This window comes from Podarcis muralis, chromosome W (genome assembly GCF_964188315.1).
Source record: "Podarcis muralis chromosome W, rPodMur119.hap1.1, whole genome shotgun sequence".
Classification (NCBI taxonomy): Eukaryota; Metazoa; Chordata; class Lepidosauria; order Squamata; family Lacertidae; genus Podarcis; species Podarcis muralis.
The window spans coordinates 15001-42500 of NC_135674.1; the positions used below are offsets into that span (position 1 = coordinate 15001).

The window sequence follows — 27500 nt, forward strand, 5'->3', positions numbered from 1 at the left end:
CTAACAATAACACTAATGCTAATACTAATAATAATCACAATACTACTACTACTACTACTACTACTAATAACGCTAATACTAATACTAATACTAATATTATTATTTTTCACCCTTCCAGAACCTGACCCGCGAACAGGCCGACTAATACTAATACTAACAATAACACTAATGCTAATACTAATAATAATCACAATACTACTACTACTACTACTACTACTACTAATAATAATAATAATAATAATGCTAATACTAATACTAATAATATTATTTTCCCCCCTTCCAGAACCTGACCCGCGAACAGGCCGACTAATACTAATACTAACAATAACACGAATGCTAATACTAATAATAATCACAATACTACTACTACTACTAATAATAATAATAACGCTAATACTAATACTAATACTAATAATATTATTTTTCACCCTTCCAGAACCTGACCCGCGAACAGGCCGACTACTGCCTCTCCCACATGAAGCCCTACCTGGACTCCAAAGGCCGAGAGCTGCCCTCCGCCTTCGACTACGTCGAGTTCACCCGCTCCCTCTTCGTCAACTGAGCCCCACGGCGCCGTGGGGCGCGCCCCCCAACTCGCCCCCTTCCCGGCGCTGCAACTCCCGCGCTACAACTCCCCCTAGATCTCCCACAATTCCCCTCGATTCCCCACCATCCTGCCTCTTTGTCAATTCATCCCTGCCCCACGGCATCGTGGGGCAGACCCCCAACTCGCCCCCTTCCCGGCGCTGCCATTCCCGGGCTACAATTCCCCCTAGATCTCCCACAATTCCCCTCGATTCCCCACCATCCTGCCTCTTTGTCAATTCATCCCTGCCCCACGGCGCCGTGGGGCAGCCCCACATTCCTGGCACTGCCCTTCCCGGGCTACAATTCCCCCTAGATCTCCCACAATTCCCCTCGATTCCCCACAATCCTGCCTGCTTTGCTGAGCTGCCCCCTAAGTGGCCCCTGCCCCACACGCATGCTCTCCTGCCCCACAGCTCTGCCCCACATCTGGAACCTCGCCTTCCGGCGCCGGTTCAGCTTTTGCTTTGAGAAATAAATAGAAATGGTCCAAGCAGAAAGTGGCTCTGGGTGTTTTTTTGTGGTTGGGGGGCAGCCCCTCATGTGTGGGGCAGGGTGGAAGGGCAGGGGGCGGGTTCGGGTCCGGCGTTGCCATTCCCGCGCTGGAACTCCCGCTAGATCAATTAGATCCCGCCTGGTTTGCTTTCCTGACCCCTAAGTGGCCCCTGCCCCACACGCATGCTCTCCTGCCCCACACCTCTGCCCCATATCCTCTGCCCCACATCCGGAACTTCGCCTTCCGGTTCAGCTTTTGCTTTGAGAAATAAATATAATTGGTCCAAGCAGAAAAGGATTCTGGGTGTTTTTGTGGGTTGGGGGGCAGCCCCCCATGTGTGGAGGACCCTTGGGCCCCCTTTCCCCTTCCATTGCCCCATAGAAACCTGGACCATTGTGGGGGTCCCATGGCACCTCTCCCATTGCCCCATGGAACCGTGGGCCCCCTTGCCCCTCTCCCCTCCTATCAGCCCCACGTCTGGGTTCATCTAGAGGACCATGGGTCTACAGGACCATTGTGGGTCAGCCCCACATATGTGGGTCAGTCTACAGGACCATTGGGGGGTCCCCTTGCCCCTCTTTCCCCTCCTCTCAGCCCCACATATGTGGGTCAGTCTACACGACCATTGGATGCCCAATGTGTGGGGCAGGGTGGAAGGGCAGGGTGGGGGGTTCGGGTCCGGCGTCGCATGCTCTGACCCACACGCCCTGCCCCACACCTCTGCCCCACATCCAGCTTTGCTTTGAGGAAGAAAGGATTGGTCCAAGCCGAAAAGGAGTCTGGGTGTTTTTGGTGGTTGGGGGGCAGGCCCCCATGTGTGGGGCAGGGTGGAAGGGCAGAGGGGCAGGTCCGGTGTTGCCATTCCCCCACAGCTCTGCCCCATAGCCGGCCCGGAAGGTTCTCCCCACACCTCCTGCCCCATATCCGGCGCGGAAGCTTTGCTTTGAGAAATAAATAGAATTGGTCCAAGCAGAGACTGGGTCTTTATTGGTGGTTGGGGGGTGACCCCAAAGTGTGGGGCAGGACGGGAGGGCAGGGGGGCGGGTTCGGGTCCGAGGTTGTAGGTCTCCACAATCCCACTAGATTCCCCGCAAAGCCACTAGGTTCCCCACAATTCCTGCTCCCTCTGCGCCAACGGAGCGTCTGCCCCACGGCGCCGTGGGTCGCCATTCCCCATTCCTGGTGCTAGAACTCCCATGAGATCTCCCCCTAGATCCCCCACAATTCCCCTCGATTTCCCACAATCCTGCCTCTTCGTCAGTTAATCCCTGCCCCACGGCACCGTGGGGCAGACCCCCAACTCGCCCCCTTCCCGGTGCTGCCATTCCCGGGCTACAACTCCCCTAGATCTCCCACAATTCCCCTCGATTTCCCACAATCCTGCCTCTTTGTCAATTCATCCCTGCCCCACGGCGCCGTGGGGCAGCCCCACATTCCTGGCACTCCCATTCCCGCGCTAGAACTCCCCCTAGATCCCCCACAAGGCCACTAGATTCCCCACAATCCTGCCTGCTTTGCTGAGCTGCCCCCTAAGTGGCCCCTGCCCCACACGCATGCTCTCCTGCCCCACAACTCTGCCCCACAGCTCTGCCCCACATCTGGAACCCCGCCTTCCGGTGCCGGTTCAGCTTTGCTTTGAGAAATAAAGGTGATTGGCAGAATCTGACTGGGTGTTTTTGTGGGTTGGGGGGCAGACCCCTAAGTGACCCCTGCCGCACGCATGCTCTGCCCCACACCTCTGCCCCATATCCAGTGCCGGTTCAGCTTTTGCTTTGAGGAATAAATATCATTGGTCCAAGCAGAAAAGGACTCTGGGTGTTTTTGTGGGTTGGGGGGCAGACCCCGATGTGTGGGGTGGGGTGGAAGGGCAGGGTGGAGGGTCCGAGGGATCGGGGTGGGAATGGAGGATTATGGGGGGGCGCTTGCAGCTCTCCCCTTCCGTTGCCCCATAGAAATTCTCCCCTTCTATCAGCCCCACATATATGGGTCAGTCTTGATGGTAATTGGGGGTCCCATTGCCCCTTTTCCCCTTCTCTCAGCCCCACATATGGGTCAGTCTAGAGGACCATTGGGGGGTCCAATTGCACCTCTCCCCTTCCATCACCCCATAGAAACTTGGGCCTCCTTGCTCCTCTCCCCTTCCATTGCCCCATAGAAATCTGGACCATTGTGGGGGTCCCATTGCACCTCTCCCATTGCCCCATGGAACCGTGTGCCCCCTTGCCCCTCCTTGGAGGACCCTTGCTCCTGCCCCCTTCCATCGCCCCATGGATCCTTGGGCCCCCTTGCCCCTCTCCCCTCCTATCAGCCCCACATATGTGGGTCAGTCTAGAGGACCATTGAGGGGTCCCATTGCACCTCTCCCTTTCCATTGCCCCATAGAAACTTGGACCTCCTTGCCCCTCTCCCCTCCTATCAGCCCCATAGAAACTTGGGCCCCCTTGTCTCTCCCCCCTTCCATTGCCCCATAGAAACTTGGACCTCCTTGCCCCTCTCCCCTCCTATCAGCCCCATAGAAACTTGGGCCCCCTTGTCTCTCCCCCCTTCCATTGCCCCATAGAAACGTGGACCTCCTTGCTCCTCTCCCCTCCTATCAGCCCCACATGTGGGTCAGTCTAGAGGACCATTGAGCCCCATTGCTCTTCTCCAGTTCCATCGCCCCATAGAAACTTGGGCCCCATTGCACCTCTCCCCTTCTACCAGCCCCATGGAAGCTTGGGTTTCCTGGCCCCTTCCATTGCCCCATAGAAACGTGGACCTCCTTGCTCCTCTCCCCTCCTATCAGCCCCACATGTGGGTCAGTCTAGAGGACCATTGAGCCCCATTGCTCTTCTCCAGTTCCATCGCCCCATAGAAACGTGGGCCCCATTGCACCTCTCCCCTTCTACCAGCCCCATGGAAGCTTGGGTTTCCTGGCCCCTTCCATTGCCCCATAGAAACGTGGACCTCCTTGCCCCTCTCCCCTCCTATCAGCCCCACATCTGGGTTCGTCTAGAGGACCATTGGGCCCCCTTGCCCCTCTGCCCTCCAAAATGTGGGTTGGGGACTGTAGGCCCCCTTGGGCCCCCTTGCACTTCTCCCCTCCTATCAGCCCCACATATGTGGGTCGCTCTAGAGGACCATTGGGGGGGTCCCATTGCCCCTCTCCCCTTCCATTGCCCCATGGATCCTTGGGCCCCCTTGCCCCTCTCCTATCTGCCCCACATCTCGGTGGGTCTAGAGGACCATTGGGCCCCCTGGCCCCTCTTCCCTTCCATTGCCCCATGGATCCTTTGGGCCCCTTGCCCCTCTCCCCTTCTGTCAGCCCCACATCTCGGTGGGTCTAGAGGACCATTGGGCCCCCTGGCCCCTCTTCCCTTCCATTGCCCCATGGATCCTTTGGGCCCCTTGCCCCTCTCCCCTTCTGTCAGCCCCACATCTAGGTGGGTCTAGAGGACCCTTGGGCCCCCTTGCCCCTCTCCCCTTCCATCTCCCCACAGAAACTTGGACCTCCTTGCTCCTCTCCTATCTGCCCCACATCTCGGTCCGTCTATACGACTATTGGGTGCCCCATTGCCCATCTCCCCTCCTCTCAGCCCCACATGTGAGTCAGCCTAGATGATAATTGGGGGTCCCATTACACCTCTCCCCTTCCATTACCCCATAGAAACTTGGACCTCCTTGCCCCTCTCCCCTATCAGCCCCACATATGTGGGTCAGTCTAGAGGATAATTGGGGGTCGAATTGCCCCTCTCCCCATCTATCAGCCCCATGGAAGCTTGGATTTCCTTGCCCCTTCCATCGCCCCATAGAAACCTGGATCTCCTTGCCCCTCTCCCCTCCTATCAGCCCCACATATGTGGGTCAGTCTACAGGATCATTTTGTGCCCCATTGTTCCTCTCTCCTTCCATTGCCCCATAGAAACTTGGACCTCGTTGCCCCTCTCCCCTCCTCTCAGCCCCACATATGTGGGGCAGTCTACAGGACCATTGAGGGGTCCCATAGCCCCTCTTTCCCTCCTCTCAGCCCCACATACGTGGGTCAGTCTAGAGAATAATTGGGTGGTCCCATTGCTCCTCTTTCAACTCCTATTTGCCCCACATATGTGGGTCAGTCTAGAGGACACTTGGGTGCCCCATAGCCCCTCTCCCCTTCTCTCAGCCCCACATATGTGGGTCAGTCTACAGGACCAATGGGGGGTCCCCATTGCCACTCTTTCCCCTCCTATCAGCCCCACATATGTGGGTCAGTCTACAGGGCCATTGAGGTGTCCATTGATCCTCTCCCCTCCTGTCAGCCCCACATATGTGGGTCAGTCTAGAGGACCATTGGGGGGTCCCCATTGCCCCTCTTGCCCCTATCTGCCCCACATATGTGGGTCAGTCTAGAGGACACTTGGGGGGTCCAATTGCCCCTCTTTCCCCTCCTATCTGCCCCACATATGTGGGTCAGTCTAGAGGACACTTGGGGGTCCAATTGCCCCTCTTTCCCCTCCTATCAGCCCCACATATGTGGGTCAGTCTACAGGACCATTGTGTGCCGCATAGCCCCTTTCCCCTCCTATCTGCCCCACATATGTGGGTCAGTCAAGAGGACCATTGGGGGTCCCATTGCCCCTCTTTCCCCTTCTATCAGCCCCACATATGTGGGTAAGTCTAGAGGACCATTAGGGGGTCCCATGGTGGGTCAGTCTACAGGACCATTGTGGGTCAGCCCCACATATGTGGGTTAGTCGACAGGACCATTGGGGGTCCCATTGCCCCTCTCTCCTATCAGCCCCACATGTGGGTCTACAGGACCATTGTGGGTCAGCCCCACAAATGTGGGTCAGTCTACAGGACGATTGGGGGTCCCATTGCCCCTCTTTCCCCTCCTCTCAGCCCCACATATGTGGTTCAGTCTACACGACCATTGGATGCCCCATAGCCCCTCTCCCCTCCAATCTGCCCCACATCTGGGCCCCCAAACTTGGATTTCCTTGCCCCTTCTATTGCCCCATAGAAACATGGACCTCCTTGTACCTCTCTCCTCCTATCCGCCCCACATATGTGGGTCCGTCAAGAGGACCATTGGGGGTCCCATAGCCCCTCTTTCCCCTCCTATCAGCCCCACATATATGGGTCAGTCTAGAGGACCATTGGGGGGTCCCATTGCCCCTCTTTTGCCTCCTATCTGCCCCACATATGTGGGTCAGTCTAGAGGTCCATTGGGGGAACCCATTGCCCCTCTCCTCTCCTATCAGCCCCACACATGTGGGTCAGTCTACAGGACCCCTTGGGTGCCCCATTGCACATCTCCCCTTCTATCCGACCCACTTCCTTGCCCCTTCCATTGCCCCATAGAAACCTGGAGCTCCTTGAGCCTCTCCCCTTCCATCACCCCATAGAAACTTGGGGGTCCCATTGCCCCTCTCAAATCAGCCCCACATATGTGGGTCAGTCTACAGGACCATGGGGGTCCCATGGCCCCTCTCCCCTCCTATCTGCCCCACATATGTGGGTCAGGCTAGAGGACTATTGGTGGCCCCTTGCCCCACATCGCCCCATAGAAACTTGGACCTCCTTGCCCATCTCCTCTCCGCCCCACACGTATGGGTCAGTCTACGGGACCATTAGTGGGTCCCATTGCCCCACATTGCCCCATAGAAACTTGGACCTCCTTGCCCATCTCCTCTCCGCCCCACACATATGGGTCAGTCCACAGGACCATTAGGGGGTCCCATTGCCCCACATCACCCCATAGAAACTTGGACCTCCTTGCCCATCTCCTCTCCCATCAGCCCCACATATGTGGGTCAGTCTAGAGGACTATTGGTGGCCCCTTGCCCCACATCGCCCCATAGAAACCTGGACCTCCTTGCCCATCTCTCCTCTCCGCCCCACACGTATGGGTCAGTCTACAGGACCATTAGGGGGTCCCATTGCCCCACATCGCCCCATAGAAACTTGGACCTCCTTGCCCATCTCCTCTCCACCCCACACGTATGGGTCAGTCTACAGGACCATTAGGGGGTCCCATTGCCCCACATCGCCCCATAGAAACTTGGACCTCCTTGCCCATCTCCTCTCCCATCAGCCCCACACGTATGGGTCAGTCTACAGGACCATTAGGGGTCCCATTGCCCCACATCGCCCCATAGAAACTTGGACCTCCTTGCCCATATCTCCTCTCTGCCCCACACGTATGGGTCAGTCTACAGGACGATTAGGGGGTCCCATTGCCCCATATCGCCCCATAGAAACTTGGACCTCCTTGCCCATCTCCTCTCCCATCAGCCCCACATATGTGGGTCAGTCTAGAGGACTATTGGTGGCCCCTTGCCCCACATCGCCCCATAGAAACTTGGACCTCCTTGCCCATCTCCTCTCCGCCCCACACGTATGGGTCAGTCTACGGGACCATTAGGGGGTCCCATTGACCCACATTGCCCCATAGAAACTTGGACCTCCTTGCCCATCTCCTCTCCCATCAGCCCCACATATGTGGGTCAGTCTAGAGGACTATTGGTGGCCCCTTGCCCCACATCGCCCCATAGAAACTTGGACCTCCTTGTCCATCTCTCCCATCAGCCCCACATATGTGGGTCAGTCTAGAGGACTATTGGTGGCCCCTTGCCCCACATCACCCCATAGAAACGGGGACCCCCTTGCCCTTCTCTCAGCCCCACATCCGGCTCGGCGACCCACACATGGAAAAAGACCACACCCCACGGCCGGAAACGGCGACCCATAGAGGACTTGGGGGGCAGGACCTCCAAACTTGATCCGAGTTTCCGGGAAGTTCCGGAAGATGGCGGAATTTTCCGGGAGGAAATCAAAGTTGTGTAACCGGCAAATGTCCGATTGTGGTGTTTGTTAATAATAATAATAATAATAATAATAATAATAATAATAATAATAATAATAATAATAATAGTAGTAGTAGTAATAATAATAATAAAAATTAATAATAATGAATAAAAATAATAATAAAATTAATATAATAATAATAAAATTAATAATAATAATAATGAATAATAATGAATAATAATAATAATAATAATAATAATAAATTAATAATAATAATAATAATGATAAATTAAAAATTAATAATAATAGTAATAGTAATAAATTAAAAAATTACTAATAATCTTATTAATAATAATAAATTAAAAAATTTATAATAATAAAATTATTAGTAATAATAAAATTAATAATATTAATAATAATAAATTAATAATATTAATAATATTAATAATATTAATAATATTAATAATAATAATAATAATAATAATAATAATAATAATAATAATAATAATAATAATAATAATATGGTTGTGGGTTTGGTTGTGGGTTGTGTTGAGTTGGGTTGTGGGTTGTGTTGTGGGTTGAGTTGTGTTGTTGGGTTGGGCTGTGGGGTTGTTTTGAGTTGTTGTGTTGTGTTGGGTTGTGGGTTGAGTTGAGTTGAGTTGTTGGCTGTGTTGTGTTGTGTTGTGTGTTGAGTTGAGTTGAGGGTTGAGTTGAGTTGGTTGTGTTGTGTGTTGAGTTGAGTTGGGTTGTTGGTTGGGTTGAGTTGTTGGGTTGTTTTGGTTGAGTTGTTGTGTTGTGTTGTGTTGTGTGTTGAGTTGAGTTGGGTTGGGTTGAGTTGTTGGTTGTGTTGTGGTGTGTTGAGTTGAGTTGTGGGTTGGGTTGAGTTGTTGGGTTGGGTTGTTGGGTTGTTTTGGTTGAGTTGTTGTGGGTTGAGGTGAGTTGTGTTGTTGTGGGTTGAGTTGTGGGTTGAGTTGGGTTGAGTTGTGGGTTGAGTTGGGTTGAGTTGTTGGTTGTGTTGTGGGTTGAGTTGAGTTGTGGGTTGAGTTGTTGGCTGTGTTGTCGTGTTGTGGGTTGTGTTGAGTTGGGTCGTTGGTTGGGTTGAGTTGTTGGTTGTGTTGTTGTGTTGTTGGGTTGTGTTGTGGGTTGAGTTGAGTTGTGTTGTTGGTTGTGTTGTGTTGTTGGTTGTGTTGTTGGGTTGTGTTGAGTTGTGTGTTGGGCTGCATTTCCCTCTGGGGCAGAACAACCACCCATTCAGTTTCTTGAATTGACAACACACACACAACACACAACACACACCTTTTGTGAACCACGAAAACTTTAATAATCTGCATATATTTACATACATTAAAATTGCATTAAAAACCAAACATCTAATTTATTTCCCATTTGGTTGAGCTTCAACTATTGTGTTGTGTTGTGTGTTGTGTTGAGTTGTTGGGTTATGGGTTGGTTGGGCTGTTGGGTAGGCTTTGGGGTTGTGTTGTGGGCGTGGTTGTGTTGTTCGGTTGGGTTGCGTTGTTCGGTTGACTTGTGTTGAATTGTTGAGTTGCATTGACTTGGGTTGAGTTGCGTTGAGTTGCGTTGACTTGTGTTGAATTGTTGAGTTGCATTGACTTGGGTTGAGTTGTGTTGAGTTGCGTTAAGCTGGGTTGAGTTGTGTTGAGTTTCCTTGACTTGCGTTGACTTGGGTTGAGTTGCGTTGAGTTGGGTTGAGTTGTGTTGACTTCCTTGACTTGGGCTGAGTTGTGTTGACTTGCCTTGCATTGGGTTGAGTTGTGTTGACTTGGGTTGAGTTGTGTTGACTTGGGTTGACTTGCATTGAGCTGTGTTGACTTGTGTTGAATTGTTGAGTTGCATTGACTTGGGTTGAGTTGTGTTGAGTTGCGTTAAGCTGGGTTGAGTTGTGTTGAGTTTCCTAGACTTGCATTGGGTTGAGTTGCGTTGAGTTGGGTTGAGTTGCGTTAAGCTGAGTTGTGTTGTTTCCTTGACTTGCCTTGACTTGGGTTGAGTTGTGTTGACTTGCCTTGCATTGGGTTGAGTTGTGTTGACTTGGGTTGAGTTGTGTTGACTTGGGTTGACTTGCATTGAGTTGCGTTGACTTGTGTTGAATTGTTGAGTTGCATTGACTTGGGTTGAGTTGTGTTGAGTTGCGTTAAGCTGGGTTGAGTTGTGTTGAGTTTCCTTGACTTGCGTTGACTTGGGTTGAGTTGCGTTGAGTTGGGTTGAGTTGCGTTAAGCTGAGTTGTGTTGTTTCCTTGACTTGCCTTGCCTTGGGTTGAGTTGTGTTGAATTGGGTTGACTTGGGTTGAGTTGCGTTGACTTGGGTTGAGTTGTGTTGACTTTCCTTGACTTGTATTGAGTTGTGTTGAGTTTCCTTGACTTGTGTTGAGTTGTGTAGTCTTGTGTTGAGTTGTGTTGAGTTGCATTGACTTGTGTTGAGTTGCGTTGACTTGTGTCCCCCTTTAGTTGTGTTGAGTTGCGTTGACTTGTGTTGAGTTGCGTTGAGTTGTGTTGACTTCGGTTGAGTTGCGCTGACTTGGGTTGAGTTGCATTGACTTGTGTTGAGTTGTGTTGAGTTGCATTGACTTGGGTTGAGTTGTCTTGACTTCGGTTGACTTGGGTTGCCTTGCGTTGCGTTGACTTGTGTTGTGTTGAGTTTCCTTGACTTTCCTTGACTTGTGTTGAGTTGTGTTGACTTCAATTGACTTGTGTTGAGTTGTGTTGACTTGTGTTGAGTTGCGTTGAGTTGTGTTGACTTCAGTTGAGTTGTGTTGACTTCGGTTGACTTGCCTTGCGTTGAGTTGCGTTGTCTTGTGTTGTTTCCTTGACTTTCCTTGACTTGCGTTGAGTTGTGTTGACTTCAATTGACTTGTGTTGAGTTGTGTTGACTTGGGGTTACTTGTGTTGAGTTGTGTTGCGTTGACTTGGGTTGAGTTGTGTTGAGTTGCATTGACTTGGGGTGAGTTGTGTTGACTTGTGTTGAGTTGCGTTGACTTGTGTTGACTTGCATTGACTTGTGTTGAGTTGCGTTGACTTGGGGTGACTTGTGTTGAGTTGCGTTGCATTGAGTTGTGTTAACTTGTCTTGACTTCCCTTGACTTGTGTTGAGTTGCGTTGAGTTGTGTGCTGCGTTGTCGAGTTGTGTCCCCCTCAATCGGTCACCTCATTGGCCAGCATCTCCAGCTGGCTCCTCTCCCTCCCTCCTTCCTCGCCAAATTCCCCGCCCAGCTGCCAGACCTTGACCCCGCCCCCTCCGTCCCCGGCAGCCAATAGCTGAGCCCGCCGGGGGTTGAACTCCAGGCAGTAGGCGGGCTCTGGGCTTTGACGGACGGAGAGCGAGGGCTTCTGGGAGTTTTGGCCGAAGTCAAAGAGATGGACTTCCCCTGGGGAAAGACAGAGTAATTTATTGTAATTTTATTCGGCTACTATGCTATACAATTACTATACAAATACTATACAAATACTATACTATACTAATACTATACAAATACTATACTATACTAATACTATACTAATACTATACTATACTAATACTATACAAATACTATACTAATACTAATACTATACAAATACTATACTAATACTATACTATACAAATACTATACTAATACTATAGAAATACTATACTATGCTATACTATATGGTAGTAGTAGCAGCAGCAGCAGCAGCAGCAGCTGGGGAAACCCAGGCAGGGTATAAATAAGTTGTTAGTAGTAGTAGTAGTAGTGGCTGGGGAAGCCTAGGCAGGGTATAAATAAGTTGGTAGTAGTAGTAGTAGTGGCTGGGGAAACCCAGGCAGGGTATAAATAAGTTGGTAGTAGTAGTAGTAGTAGTAGTAGTAGTAGTGGCTGGGCAAACCCAGGCAGGGTATAAATAAGTTGTTGTTAGTAGTAGTAGTAGTAGTAGTGGCTGGGGAAACCCAAGCAGGGTATAAATAAGTTGGTAGTAGTAGTAGTAGTAGTAGTAGTAGTAGTAGTAGTAGTAGTAGTGGCTGGGGAAGCCCAGGCAGGGTATAAATAATAAGGTAGTACTACTAGTAGTAGCAGCAGTAGCAGCAGCTGGGGAAGCCCAGGCAGGGTATAAATAAGTAGTAGTAGTAGTAGTGGCTGGGGAAGCCCAGGCAGGGTATAAATAATAAGGTAGAACTAGTAGTAGTAGCAGCAGTAGCAGCAGCTGGGAAGCCCAGGCAGGGTATAAATAAGTTGTCAGTAGTAGTAGTAGTAGTAGTAGTAGCTGGGGAAACCCAGACAGGGTATAAATAATAAGGTAGTACTACTAGTAGTAGCAGCAGTAGCAGCTGGGGAAGCCCAGGCAGGGTATAAGTAATAAGTTGGTGGTGGTAGTAGTAGTAGTGGCTGGGGAAGCCCAGACAGGGTATAAATAATAAGGTAGTACTAGTAGTAGTAGCAGCAGCAGTAGCAGCAGCTGGGGAAGCCCAGGCAGGGTATAAATAATAAAGTAGTACTACTAGTAGTAGCAGCAGCAGTAGCAGCAGCAGCTGGGGAAGCCCAGGCAGGGTATAAATAATAAAGTAGTAGTAGTAGTAGTAAGTTGGCAAGTTGGTATTAGTAGTAGTAGTAAGTTGGTATTATTAATAGTAGCACTAGTGGCTGGGGAAGCCCAGGCAGGGTATAAATAATAAGGTAGTACTACTACTAGTAGCAGCAGTAGCAGCAGCTGGGAAAGCCCAGGCAGGGTATAAATAAGTTGGTGGTAGTAGTAGTAGTAGTAGTAGTGGCTTGGGAAGCCCAGGCAGGGTATAAATAATAAGGTAGTACTACTACTAGTAGCAGCAGCAGTAGCAGCAGCTGGGGAAGCCCAGGCAGGGTATAAATAAGTTAGTAGTAGTAGTAGTAGTAGTAGCAGCAGCAGCAGTAGCAGCTGGGGAAGCCCAGGCAGGGTATAAATAAGTCGGTGGTAGTAGTAGTAGTGGCTGGGGAAACCCAAGCAGGGTATAAATAAGTTGGTAGTAGTAGTAGTAGTAGTAGTAGTAGTAGTAGTAGTAGTAGCAGCTGCTGGGGAAGCCCAGGCAGAGTATAAATCATCAATTGGTGGTGGTAGTAGTAGTAGTAGTAGCTGAGAAAGCCCAGGCAGAGTATAATCAATTGGTGGTAATAGTAGTAGTAGGGGAAGCCCAGGAAGGGTAGTAGTAGTAGTAGTAGTAGTAGTAGTACCTTCTCCAGTAGCGGCGGCGAAGACCAGGGGCCGGACGGGGGACCACCTGACGCCGAAAACATACTTCTTGGAGAGTTGCAGAGATACTAGGGGCTGCGCCTGGAGCATGGAGTAGAGGTGAACATGGCCGTCGGTTCCTCCGCTCAGAAACAGGTTCCTCTCGGGAGGAAGAGTAATAAAGAGAAGAGTAGTAAGTAATAAGAATGAAGGGAAAGCCGTGAGTAATAGTAAGTAACAAGTAAGAAGTAAGAAAAAAACACAACAAAATAATAATAATATAATAAGTCTAATAACAACATCTTCCTATAGTAGTAACAACATCTTCCTGTAGTAGTAGTAGTAGTAGTAATAATAAAAATAATAACAATAGTAACAACAAAACAACATCTTTCTGTAGTAGCAGCAGCAGTAAGAATAAGAATATCTTCCTGTAGTAGTAGTAGTAGTAAGAATAAGAATAAGAAGAATCTTCCTGTTGTTGTTGTATTAGTAATAGTAACAAAAACTATAAGAATATCTTCCTGTAGTAGCAGCAGCAGCAACAACAACTAAAACAAAACAACAACAGTAATAAGAATAAGAATATCCTCCTGTAGTAGTAGTAGTAGTAGTAGTAGTAGTAGTAGTAGTAGTAACAACAAAACAACAATAATAATATGTTCCTGTAATAGTAGTAGTAGTAGTAACAACAAAACAACATCTTCCTGCAGTACCACCAGCAGTAGTAGTAATAATAATAATAATATCTTCCTGTAGTAGTAGTAGTAGTAGTAGTAGTAGTAGTAGTAGTAGTAGTAGTAAGAATATATTACTGTACTAGTAATATTAATAATAGTAACAACAACAAAACAAGAATAATATCTTCCTGTAGTAGTAGTAGTAGCAGCAGCAGCAATAAGAATAATAAGATCTTCCTGAAGTAGGAGTAGTAATAGTAACAGTAACAACAACAACAACAACAACAACAACAACAACATCTTCCTGTAGTAGCAGCAGCAGCAGCAGTTTTTTTACTGTAGAAGTAACAACAACATCTTCCTGTAGTAGTAGTACTAATAAGATCTTCCTGTAGTAGTAGTATTAGTAACAACAACCATCTTCCTAGTAATAATAATAAGAAGATAATCTTCCTGTAGTAGTATTAGTAATAGTAACAACAACAACAACAACAACAACAACAACAACAACAACAACAACAACAACAACATCTTCCTGTAGTAGTAGTAATAATAGTAGTAGTAGTAGTAGTAGTAGTAACAACAACAAACATCTTCCTGTAGTAGTAGTAATAGCAGCAGTAATAATAAGAATAATATTTTCCTGTAGTAGTAATAACAACAACAACTTCCTGTAGTAGTAGCAGTAATAAGAAGAATAGTAAGAATATCTTCCTGTAGTAGCAGCAGCAACAACAAAAACAAAACAACAACAGTAATAAGAATAAGAATATCCTCCTGTAGTAGTAGTAGTAGTAGTAGTAGTAGTAGTAGTAGTAGTAGTAGTAACAACAAAACAACAATAATATGTTCCTGTAATAGTAGTAGTAGTAGTAGTAACAACAACAACAAAACAACATCTTCCTGCAGTACCACCAGCAGTAGTAATAATAATAATATCTTCCTGTAGTAGTAGTAGTAGTAGTAGTAGTAGTAGTAGTAGTAGTAGTAAGAATATATTACTGTACTAGTAATATTAATAATAGTAACAACAACAAAACAAGAATAATATCTTCCTGTAGTAGTAGAAGCAGCAGCAGCAATAAGAATAATAAGATCTTCCTGAAGTAGGAGTAGTAATAGTAACAGTAACAACAACAACAACAACAACAACAACAACAACAACATCTTCCTGTAGTAGTAGTAGCAGCAGCAGCAGTTTTTTTACTGTAGAAGTAACAACAACATCTTCCTGTAGTAGTAGTACTAATAAGATCTTCCTGTAGTAGTAGTAGTATTAGTAACAACAACAACCATCTTCCTAGTAATAATAATAAGAAAATATATTCCTGTAGTAGTAACAACAACAACAACAACAACAACAACAACAACAACAACAACTTCCTGTAGTAGTAGTATTAGTAACAACAACAACAACCATCTTCCTAGTAATAATAAGAAAAAATCTTCCTGTAGTAGTATTAGTAATAGTAACAACAACAACAACAACAACATCTTCCTGTAATAGTATTAGTAATAGTAACAACAACAACAACAACAACAACAACAACCTTCCTGTAGTAGTAGTAATAGTAGTAGTAGTAACAACAACAAACATCTTCCTGTAGTAGTAGTAATAGCAGCAGTAATAATAAGAATAATAATATTTTCCTGTAGTAGTAGTAACAACAACAACTTCCTGTAGTAGTAGCAGTAATAAGAAGAATAGTAAGAATATCTTCCTGTAGCAGCAGCAGCAACAACAAAACAACAGCAGCAGCAGCAGCAATAGTAGTAGTAATAATAACAGTAATAGTAGTAGTAGTAGTAACAGCCGCAGCAATAATAATAATAATAATAATAATAATAATAATAATAATAATAATAGTAGTAGTAGTAGTAGTAGTAGTAGCAGCAGCAGCAACAACAACAAAACAACAAAACAGTAATAACAGTAGTAGTAGTAGTAGTAGTAATAATAGTAATAGTAATAGTAATAGTAATAGTAATAGTAATAATAATAAACGCCCCCCGGGCCTCACCTGTGGAACGGCGAGCAGCTGAGGGAGTAGACGGGCCCGCCGTGGGGCGCAAAGGCCAGCTGGGCGGGGGCCTTGAGGGGCAGGCTGCCCCCCAAGTGCGGCAGCCCCACGGCGGGGGTCTCGGCCCCCGCCCAGCACTTGAGGACGTCGCCCCCTTCGGTCCCGGCCACAAAGACCGTGGGGTCAAAGGGGGAGAAGGAGAGGGCCGTGACCCCCAGCGGCGTGGCCCCGCGGGAAATCTGTGGGGCAGGAGGAGGAAAGGAGGGTGTGAGTAAGCGAGGCGGAGCCCCCCGTAATGCTGTGGGGCAGGAGGAGGAAAGGAGGGGGGCGTGACCCCCAGCGGCGTGGCCCCGCGGGAAATCTGTGGGGCAGGAGGAGGAAATGAGGGTGTGAGTAAGCGAGGTGGAGCCCCCCATAATGCTGTGGGGCAGGAGAAGGAAAGGAGGGGGCGCCCCCCATAATGCTGTGGGGCAGGAGGAGGAAAGGAGGGGGGCGTGACCCCCAGCGGCGTGGCCCCGTGGGAAATCTGTGGGGCAGGAGGAGGAAATGAGGGTGTGAGTAAGCGAGGTGGAGCCCCCCATAATGCTGTGGGGCAGGAGAAGGAAAGGAGGGGGCGCCCCCCATAATGCTGTGGGGCAGGAAGAGGAAAGGAGGGGGCGCCCCCCATAATGCTGTGGGGCAGGAGGAGGAAAGGAGGGGGCGCCCCCCATAATGCTGTGGGGCAGGAGGAAAGGAGGGGGTTGTGAGTTCCCAAGGTGGTGCCCCCCATAACGCTGTGGGGCAGGAGGAGGAAAGGAGGGGGGCGTGACCCCCAGCGGCGTGGCCCCACGGGAAATCTGTGGGGCAGGAGGAGGAAATTTAGAGGGTGGTGAGTAAGCGAGGTGGAGCCCCCCATAATGCTGTGGGGCAGGAGAAGGAAAGGAGGGGGCGCCCCCATAATGCTGTGGGGCAGGAGGAGGAAAGGAGGGGGCGCCCCCCATAATGCTGTGGGGCAGGAGGAGGAAAGGAGGGGGTGCCCCCATAATGCTGTGGGGCAGGAGGAGGAAAGGAGGGGGCCCCCCATAACGCTGTGGGGCAGGAGGAGGAAATGAGGGGAATGTGAGTTCCCAAGGTGACTCCCCACTGGAAATCTGTGGGGCAGGAGGAGGAAATGAGGGGGCTGTGAATATCTGTGGGGCAGGAGGAGGAATGGAGGGGACCCCCAACCCTGACCCCCAACCCAACAGGTAACGATCTCCCGGGACCCCCTTATAGGGTCTCTCCCCGACCCCAACCCTGACCCCCAACCCTGACCCCAACCCTGACCCCCAACCCAACAGGTAACGATCTCCCAGGACCCCCTTATAGGGTCTCTCCCTGACCCCCAACCCCAACCCTGACCCCCAACCCCTAACCCCATCCCCAACCCCCAACAGCTGGGGTAATGATCTCCCAGGACCGCCTTATAGGGTCTCTCCCCGACCCCCAACCCCAACCCCTAACCCTGACCCCCATCCCCAACCCCCAACCGTTGGGGTAATGATCTCCCGAGACCCCCTTATAGGGTCTCTCCCCGACCCCCAACCCCAACCCTGACCCCCGACCCCCATCCCCAACCCCCAACCGTTGGGGTAATGATCTCCCGGGACCCCCTTATAGGGTCTCTCCCTGACCCCCAACCCCCAACCCTGACCCCCAACCCAACGGGTAACGATCTCCCAGGACCCCCTTATAGGGTCTTTCCCCAACCCCGACCCCCAACCCTGACCCCCAACCCTGACCTTGACCCCAATCCTGACCCCCAACCCAACAGGTAACAATCTCCCAGGACCCCCTTATAGGGTCTCTCCCTGACCCCCAACCCCAACCCTGACCCCCAACCCCTAACCCCATCCCCAACCCCCAACAGCTGGGGTAATGATCTCCCAGGACCGCCTTATAGGGTCTCTCCCCGACCCCCAACCCCAACCCCTAACCCTGACCCCCATCCCCAACCCCCAACCGTTGGGGTAATGATCTCCCGAGACCCCCTTATAGGGTCTCTCCCCGACCCCCAACCCCAACCCTGACCCCCGACCCCCATCCCCAACCCCCAACCGTTGGGGTAATGATCTCCCGGGACCCCCTTATAGGGTCTCTCCCTGACCCCCAACCCCCAACCCTGACCCCCAACCCAACGGGTAACGATCTCCCAGGACCCCCTTATAGGGTCTTTCCCCAACCCCGACCCCCAACCCTGACCCCCAACCCTGACCTTGACCCCAATCCTGACCCCCAACCCAACAGGTAACAATCTCCCAGGACCCCCTTATAGGGTCTCTCCCCGACCCCCAACCCTGACCCCCAACCCCTGACCCCCATCCCCAGCCATTGGGATAATGATCTCCCAGGACTGCCTTATAGGGTCTCTCCCCGACCCCCAACCCCAACCCTGACCCCCAACCCCCAACCGTTGGGGTAATGATCTCCCGGGACCCCCTTATAGGGTCTCTCCCCGACCCCCAACCCCCGACCCCCAACCACCCGACCCCCAACTGACCTTCTTGGGCCTGGCCCCCCGGGGGATCTGCTGCAAGGCCAAGGCGAAGCCGGCGGCGGGTTCGAGAAGCCCGTCCCGCCCCTCCTGCCAGAGGAGGATCTTGCCGTCCGTCGAGGCGCTGAGGAGGCGGGGCTGTTTGTCGCCCGGGAGCCAGGTCACCTGATTGGAGGGGGGGAAAGGGAGGCCATCTTTGATTTTCCATTAAAAAATTTAAACCCAAAAGTTAAACTAAAAAAATTGAACTATCATTTTAGTTCCATTTTTTAGTTTAACTTAAAAAAATTAAACCCCAAAATTCAACGAAAACGTTCAACGAAAATTCAAATAAAAAATTAAAACTATAATTTTAGTTGAATTTTTCAGTTTCATTTAAAACCCAACTAAAATTCAACTAAAACCAGAAAATTAAACTACAATTTAACTAAAAAGTAAAACTAAAATTCAACTAAAACGTTAAACTCAAATTAAACGAAGAAATTAAACTATAATTTTAACTTAATTGTTCACTTTAACTAAAAATGAAAATTAAATTAAACCCAAAAAATTAAACTAAACTAAAATGGAACCAAAAAATTCAACTACAATTTAACTAAAAAATTAAACTACAATTAAACCAAAAAATTAAACTAAAATTAAACTACAAAATTAAACTATAATTTTAGTTTAATGTTTTAGTTTAATTACAAATTAAACTACAATTAAACCCAAAAATTAAACTAAAATTAAACTACAAAATTAAACTATAATTTTAGTTTAATGTTATAGTTTAATTACAAATTAAACTAAAATTAAACCCAAAAATTAAACTAAAATTAAACTAATCTTAAACTAAAAAATTGAACTAAAAAATTAAACAAAAATTAAACTAAAAAAAATCAAACTAAAATTGAACCAAAAAATTAAACTAAAATTAAACTGAAATTAAACTGAAAAATTAAACTGAAATTAAACCAAAAAATTAAACTGAAATTAAGCTAAAAAATTAAACTACAATTAAACTCAAAAATTTAAAATAAATGCTGCGTCACATGACAGGAAGACAGAAAGGGGCACATCCTGTGCTGGGTCACATGACAGGAAGTCAGAAAGGGACACACCCTTCCTGGGTCACATGACCAGGACACAGCCTGCACCGAATCACATGACCAGACCCACAAAAGGACACTTCCTATGTTGAGTCACATGACAGGAAGTCAGAAAGGGACACATCCTTCCCCGGATCACATGACAGGAAGTCAGAAAAGGGCACATCCTTCCCTGGGTCACATGACAGGAAGTCAGGAAGGGACACATCCTATGCTGGAAGTCAGAAAGGAACATGCCCTTCCCTGTATCACATGACAGGAAGTCAACAGGTCACTTCCTTCCCTGGATCACATGACCGAGACTCTTCCTTCCCTGGGTCACATGACCGGAAGTCAGAAAGGAGCACATCCTTCACCGGATCACATGACCAGAAGTCAGAAAGGAACATGCCCTTCCCTGTATCACATGACAGGAAGTCAACAGGTCACTTCCTTCCCTGGATCACATGACCGGAAGTCAGAAAGGAGCACATCCTTCACCGGATCACATGACCGGAAGTCAGAAAGGAACATGCCCTTCCCTGTATCACATGACAGGAAGTCAACAAGTCACTTCCTTCCCTGGATCACATGACCGAGACACTTCCTTCCCTGGGTCACATGACCGGAAGTCAGAAAGGAGCACATCCTTCACCGGATCACATGACCAGAAGTCAGAAAGGAACATGCCCTTCTCTGTATCACATGACAGGAAGTCAACAGGTCACTTCCTTCCCTGGATCACATGACCGAGACACTTCCTTCCCTGGGTCACATGACCGGAAGTCAGAAAGGAGCACATCCTTCACCGGATCACATGACCAGAAGTCAGAAAGGAACATGCCCTTCCCTGTATCACATGACAGGAAGTCAACAGGTCACTTCCTTCCCTGGATCACATGACCGAGACTCTTCCTTCCCTGGGTCACATGACCGGAAGTCAGAAAGGAGCACATCCTTCACCGGATCACATGACCGGAAGTCAGAAAGGAACATGCCCTTCCCTGTATCACATGACAGGAAGTCAACAAGTCACTTCCTTCCCTGGATCACATGACCGAGACACTTCCTTCCCTGGGTCACATGACCGGAAGTCAGAAAGGAGCACATCCTTCACCGGATCACATGACCAGAAGTCAGAAAGGAACATGCCCTTCCCTGTATCACATGACAGGAAGTCAACAGGTCACTTCCTTCCCTGGATCACATGACCAGAAGTCAGAAAGGAGCACATCCTTCACCGGATCACATGACCGGAAGTCAGAAAGGAACATGCCCTTCCCTGTATCACATGACAGGAAGTCAACAAGTCACTTCCTTCCCTGGATCACATGACCGAGACACTTCCTTCCCTGGGTCACATGACCGGAAGTCAGAAAGGAGCACATCCTTCACCGGATCACATGACCAGAAGTCAGAAAGGAACATGCCCTTCTCTGTATCACATGACAGGAAGTCAACAGGTCACTTCCTTCCCTGGATCACATGACCGAGACACTTCCTTCCCTGGATCCCATGACCGGAAGACAGAAAGGGACACACCCTTCCCTAGATCACATGACTGGGACAAATCCTTCCCTGGATCACATGACAGGAAGTCAGAAAAGGACCCTTCCTTCACCGAGTCACATGACCAGACCACAAAGGGACACGCCCTTCCCTGGGTCACATAACCAGGACAGGAAAGGACACTTCCTATGCTGGGTCACATGACAGGAAGTCAGAAAAGAAGTCAGACACTTCACTGGATCACATGACAGGAAGTCGGAAGGGGACATGCCCTTCCCTGATTCCCACGACAGGAAGTCAGAAAGGGACACTTCCTATGCTAGGTCACACGACAGGAAGTCAGACCGGGACCCGCCCTCCCCGGGTCACCTGACCCACTTTTCCCTACCGGGTACACGGGGTCCGTGTGCGAGTTGTCCTGTATCACATGACAGGAAGTCAGCAAGGGGCACTTCCTTCCCTGGCTCCCATGACAGGAAGTCAGACCGGGACCCGCCCTCCCCTGGATCACATGACCTTGACACATCCTTCCCTGGATCACATGACCAGACCCCAAAGGGCCACATCCTTCCCTGGATCACACGACAGGAAGTCAGAAAGGAACACATCCTACGCCGGGTCACATGATTGAAAGAGGGACACTTCCTGTGCCAGGTCACATGACAGGAAGTCAGCAAGGGACCCGCCCTCCCCCGGGGTCACCTGACCCACTTTTCCCTACCGGGTACACGGGGTCCGTGTGCGAGTCGCCCTGCATCACGTGACAGGAAGACAGAAAGGTGCACTTCCTGTGCTAGGTCCCATGACAGGAAGTCAGACCGGGACCCGCCTCCCCGGCTCACATGACAGGAAGTCACAACAGGACCCGCCCTCCCCGGGTCACCTGACCCACTTTTCCCTAGCTGGTCACGGGGTCAGTGTGCGAGTCGTCCTGCATCACATGACAGGAAGTCAGCAAGGGGCACTTCCTGTGCTAGGTCCCACGACAGGAAGTCAGACTGGGACCCGCCCTCCCCGGCTCACACGACAGGAAGTCAGACCGGGACCCGCCCTCCCTGGGTCACCTGACCCACTTTTCCCTACTGGCTACATGGGATCCGTGTGCGAGTCGTCCTGCATCACATGACAGGAAGACAGAAAGGGCCACACCCTTCCTGATTCACATGACAGGAAGTGAGCAAGGGACACATGACAGGAAGTCAGAACAGGACCCGCCCTCCCCCGGGTCACCTGACCCCTTTTGACCTACCGGGTACACGGGGTCCGTGTGCGAGTCGCCCTGCATCACATGACAGGAAGACAGAAAGGGGCACTTCCTGTGCCAGGTCCCACGACAGGAAGTCAGACCGGGACCCGCCCTCCCCTGGATCACATGACCTTGACACATCTTTCCCTGGATCACATGACCAGACCCCAAAGGGCCACATCCTTCCCTGGATCACATGACAGGAAGTCAGAAAGGAACACGTCCTACGCCGGGTCACATGACCGAAAGAGGGACACTTCCTGTGCCAGGTCACACGACAGGAAGTCAGACCGGGACCCGCCCTCCCCGGGTCACCTGACCCACTTTTCCCTACCGGGTACACGGGGTCCGTGTGCGAGTCGCCCTGCATCACATGACAGGAAGACAGAAAGGGGCACTTCCTGTGCTAGGTCCCACGACAGGAAGTCAGACCGGGACCCGCCCTCCCCTGGATCACATGACCTTGACACATCCTTCCCTGGATCACATGACCAGACCCCAAAGGGCCACATCCTTCCCTGGATCACACGACAGGAAGTCAGAAAGGAACACATCCTACGCCGGGTCACATGATTGAAAGAGGGACACTTCCTGTGCCAGGTCACATGACAGGAAGTCAGCAAGGGACCCGCCCTCCCCGGCTCACATAACAGGAAGTTACAACAGGACCCGCCTTCCCCGGGTCACCTGACCCACTTTTCCCTACCTGGTACACGGGGTCCGTGTGCAAGTCGCCCTGCATCACATGACAGGAAGTCAGCAAGGGGCACTTCCTGTGCTAGGTCCCATGACAGGAAGTCAGACCGGGACCCGCCCTCCCCGGCTCACATGACAGGAAGTCACAACAGGACCCGCCCTCCCCGGGTCACCTGACCCACTTTTCCCTAGCTGGTACACGGGGTCCGTGTGCCAATCGTCTTGTATCACGTGACAGGAAGTCAGCAAGGGACACTTCCTGTGCTAGGTCACACGACAGGAAGTCAGACCGGGACCCGCCCTCCCCGGGGTCACCTGACCCCTTTGGACCTACCTGGTACACGGGGTCCGTGTGCGAGTCGTCCGTCATGCCGCTCCTCCAGATCAGTGGGTCTTCCGGCCGGCCGGTGTCCCAGACCAGGACTTCCCCACTGAACAGCCCCACTGCGAGGGGAGAGAGAGGCGCCCGATTGGCCGAGGGAGGGAAGACCCGCCCCTTCCTCCCGCTGGAGTCAATCAGGTGTGGGGAAGGCGGGAACGAGATGCCGGATTGGTCAGTGGGATGCAGGACCTGCCCCCCAACTAGCCCCACAACGGGACTTCCCCACTGAACAGCCCCACTGCGAGGGGAGAGGAGGCGCCCGGTTGGCCGAGGGAGGGAAGACCCGCCCCTTCCTGCCGCTGGAGCCAATGGGGTTGGGGAGGGAGAGGCCGGATTGGCCAATGGGACGGAAGACCTGCCTCTTCCTCCCGCTTGCCCCACTGAACAGCCCCACTGCGAGGGGAGAGAGGTGCCCGATTGGCCGAGGGGAAGCAAGACCCGCCCCTTCCTCCCGCTGGCTCCAATCGGGTGTGGGGAAGGCGGGAACGAGATGCCGGATTGGCCAGTGGGATGGAAGACCCGCCCCTTCCTCCCACTTGAGACAATCAGGTTCGGGGAGAGAAAGGCCGGATTGGCCGGTGGGACGTAAGACCCGCCCCTTCCTCCTGATAGAGCCAATAGGGGGTTTGGGGAAGGTGGGGGGACAGGAGGCCGGATTGGCTGACGGGGCGCAAGACCCGCCCCTTCCTCCCGCTAGAGCCAATAGGGTTCGGGGAGAGAAAGGCTGGATTGGCCGACGGGACGTAAGACCCGCCCCTTCCTCCCGCTAGAGCCAATAGGGGTTGGGGAAGGAACTGGGGGGACGAGACGCCGGATTGGCCGATGGGACGTAAGACCCGCCCCTTCCTCCCGCTAGAGCAAATCGGGTAGGGGAAGACGGAGAGGAGACGCCGGATTGGCCGATGGGATGCAGGACCCGCCCCCCAACTAGCCCCCCAACAGGACTTCCCCACTGAACAGCCCCACTGCGAGAGAAAGAGAGGCGCCGATTGGCCCGAGGGGACGGAAGACCCGCCCCTTCCTGCCGCTGGAGCCAATGGGGTTGGGGAGGGAGAGGCCGGATTGGCCGAGGGGATGGAAGACCCGCCCCTTCCTCTGTTCGCCCCACAGCAAGACCCCCACTGAACAGCCCCACTGCGACAGGAAGAGAGACGCCCCATTGGCCGAGGGACGCAAGTCCTGCCCCTTCCTCCCGCTGGAGACAATCGGGTTGGGGAGGGAGAGGCCGGATTGGCTGAGGGGACGTAAGACCCGCCCCTTCCTCCCGCTAGAGCCAATAGGGGTTTGGGGAAGGGGGGGGACAGGAGGCCGGATTGGCCGATGGATGCAAGACCCGCCCCTTCCTCCTGCTTGAGCCAATAGGGGCTTGGGGAAGGTGGGGGGACAGGAGGCCGGATTGGCCAATGGAGGCAAGACCCGCCCCTTCCTCTTGCTAGAGCCAATAGGGGTTGGGGAAGGCAGGGACGAGACGCCGGATTGACTGACGGGACGTAAGACCCGCCCCTTCCTCCCGCTTGAACCAATAGGGGTTGGGGAAGGTGGGGATGAGACGCCGGGTTGGCCGATGGGATGGAAGACCCGCCCCTTCCTCCCGCTTGCCCCACACTAGAACTTCCCCACTGAGCAGCCCCACTGCAAGGGGAGAGGAGACGCCCGATTGGCCGAGGGGATGGAAGACCCGCCCCTTCCTCCCCCTGGGGCCAATTGGGGTTAGGGGAAGAGAGGCAGGATTGGCCGAGGGGATGGAAGACCCGCCCCTTCCTCCTGCTTGCCCCACACTAGAACTTCCCCACTGAACAGCCCCACTGCGAGGGGAGAGGAGACGCCCGATTGGCCGACGGGACGTAAGACCCGCCCCTTCCTCCCGCTTGAACCAATAGGGCTTTGGGGAAGGAACGGGGGGACGAGACACCGGGTTGGCCGATGGGATGGAAGACCCGCCCCTTCCTCCCTCTAGAGCCTATAGGGGGTTTGGGGAAGATGTGGGGACAGGAGGCCGGCTTGGCCAATGGGAAGCAAGACCCGCCCCTTCCTCCCGCTGGAGCCAATAGGGGTTTGGGGACGGCGGGGCCGAGACACCGGATTGGCCGACAGGACGAAGGCCCGCCCCTTCCTCCCGCTAGAGCCAATAGGGGTTGGGGAAGACGGGGGGTAGAGACACCGGATTGGCCGATGGGATGGAAGACCCGCCCCTTCCTCCCGCTTGCCCCACACTAGAACTTCCCCACTGAACAGCCCCACTGCGAGGGGAGAGGAGACGTCCGATTGGCCGACGGGACGCAAGACCCGCCCCTTCCTCCCGCTGGAGCCAATAGGGGTTGGGGAAGGCAGGGACGAGACACCGGGTTGGCCGATGGGAAGGAAGACCCGCCCCTTCCTCCCGCTTGAACCAATAGGGGTTTGGGGAAGGAACTGGGGGGACGAGACACCGGGTTGGCCGATGGGATGGAAGACCCGCCCCTTCCTCCCGCTTAAACCAATAGGGGTTGGGGAAGGCGGGGACGAGACGCCGGATTGGCCAATGGGACGGAAGACCCGCCCCTTCCTCCTGCTTGCCCCACACTAGAACTTCCCCACTGAACAGCCCCACTGCGAGGGGAGAGGAGACGTCCGATTGGCCGACGGGACGCAAGACCCGCCCCTTCCTCCCGCTGGAGCCAATAGGGGTTGGGGACGGCGGGGGCGAGACGCCGGATTGGCCGGCAGGAGGGCGGGCCTACCGGCGAGGACGGACGGGCGGCGCGGGTGGAAGGCCAGCCCCATGGCGGCGCTGGGGGCCTCCAGGACGAGATCGGGGCGCTGGGGGTCGGGGGCCCGGCGGTCGAGGTTCCAGGCGCAGACGTAGGATTTGTCGGCCCCCCAGTCGCCGTCGTCCAATCTGGGGGGAGAGATGGGGGAGAAAGGAAGCTGGGGGGCGGATATATTCGGGGGGAATATCTCTGGGGTGAAAAATCTCTGGGGGAAATATCTTTGGGGTGAAAGATCTTCGGGGGGATATATTTGGGGGGAATATAATCGGGGGGAAATATATATGGGGAAAATATCTTTGGGGTGAAATATCTCTGGGGGGAATATATTCGGGGTGAAATATCTTTGGGGAGAAAGATATTTGGGGGAAATATCTCCAGGGGGGAATATATTCGGGGTGAAATATCTCTGGGGTGAAAAATCTTCGGGGGAAATATATATGGGGTGAAATATCTTTGGGGTGAAAAATCTTCGGGGGGAATATCTCTGGGGTGAAATATATATGGGGGAAATATCTTTGGGGTGAAATATCTCTGGGGGAAATATATTGGGGGGAAATATATATGGGGAAAATATCTTTGGGGTGAAATATCTTTGGGGTGAAAATTCTTTGGGGGAAATATCTTTGGGGTGAAAATTCTTTGGGGGGAATATCTCTGGGGTGAAAAATCTTCGGGGGGAATATATTCGGGGTGAAATATATATGGGGGAAATATCTTTGGGGTGAAATATATATGGGGTGAAATATCTGGGGAGAAAAATCTCCGGGGGGGAAATATCTTTGGGGTGAAATATCTTTGGGGGAATATATTCGGGGTGAAATATCTCTGGGAAGAAAAATCTTCGGAGGATAATATATTTGGGGGGGGAATATATAGGGGGGAAATATCTTTGGGGTGAAATATCTTTGGGGTGAAAAATCTTCAGGGGGAATATATTGGGGGGGATATATATATGGGGGAAATATATATGGGGAAAATATCTTTGAGGTGAAAAATCTTCGGGGGGAATATCTTTGGGGTGAAATATCTTTGGGGTGAAATATCTTTGGGCTGAAAAATCTTCGGAGGGAAATATATTGGGGGGGGAATATATATGGGGAAATTATCTTTGGGGTGAAATATCTTAGGGGTGAAAAATCTTCGGGGGGAAATATCTCCAGGGGGAAATATATATCGGGGAAATATATTTGGGGTGAAATATATATGGGGGAAATATCTATGGGGCAAAATATCTCCAGGGCAAATATATTCGGGGGGAAATATCTATGGGGCAAAATATCTCTAGCGCGAATATATTCGGGGGAAATATCTATGGGGCAAAATATCTCTAGGGCAAATATATTCGGGGGGAAATATCTATGGCGCAAAATATCTCCAGGGCGCATATATTCGGGGGGAAATATCTATGGGGCAAAATATGTCCAGGGCGAATATATTTGGGGGGAAATACCTATGGGGCAAAATATCTCTAGCGCGAATATATTCGGGGGAAATATCTATGGGGCAAAATATCTCTAGGGCAAATATATTCGGGGGGAAATATCTATGGCGCAAAATATCTCCAGGGCGCATATATTCGGGGGGAACTATCTGTGGGGCAAAATATCTCTAGC

General features: G+C 51.2%; 2 protein-coding genes across 3 annotated transcripts in view; one reads left to right on the forward strand and one right to left on the reverse strand.

Annotated features, from left to right (window-relative positions):
* The window catches only part of LOC144326463 (spectrin alpha chain, non-erythrocytic 1-like), a 15548-nt gene extending 13493 nt beyond the window's left edge, over window positions 1-2055 (forward strand). Inside the window, exon 5 of the mRNA XM_077923003.1 lies at window positions 437-2055. Within this exon, the coding sequence (XP_077779129.1) occupies window positions 437-562 (126 nt within the window). The 3' untranslated portion in view covers window positions 563-2055. The remainder of the gene's footprint in view (window positions 1-436) is intronic.
* An 8932-nt stretch (window positions 2056-10987) lies between these two features.
* Window positions 10988-27500, reverse strand: part of DYNC2I2 (dynein 2 intermediate chain 2) — a 27733-nt gene continuing 11220 nt past the window's right edge. Inside the window, exons 4-9 of one of the 2 annotated variants that reach the window (XM_077922882.1) lie at window positions 25858-26015; window positions 23090-23199; window positions 18241-18399; window positions 15723-15961; window positions 13024-13181; window positions 10988-11232 (exon numbers count right to left, since the gene is read on the reverse strand). In XM_077922882.1, the coding sequence (XP_077779008.1) occupies window positions 11000-11232; window positions 13024-13181; window positions 15723-15961; window positions 18241-18399; window positions 23090-23199; window positions 25858-26015 (1057 nt within the window). In that variant the 3' untranslated portion in view covers window positions 10988-10999. The remainder of the gene's footprint in view (window positions 11233-13023; window positions 13182-15722; window positions 15962-18240; window positions 18400-23089; window positions 23200-25857; window positions 26016-27500) is intronic. The other variant, XM_077922883.1, reaches the window with a different exon arrangement.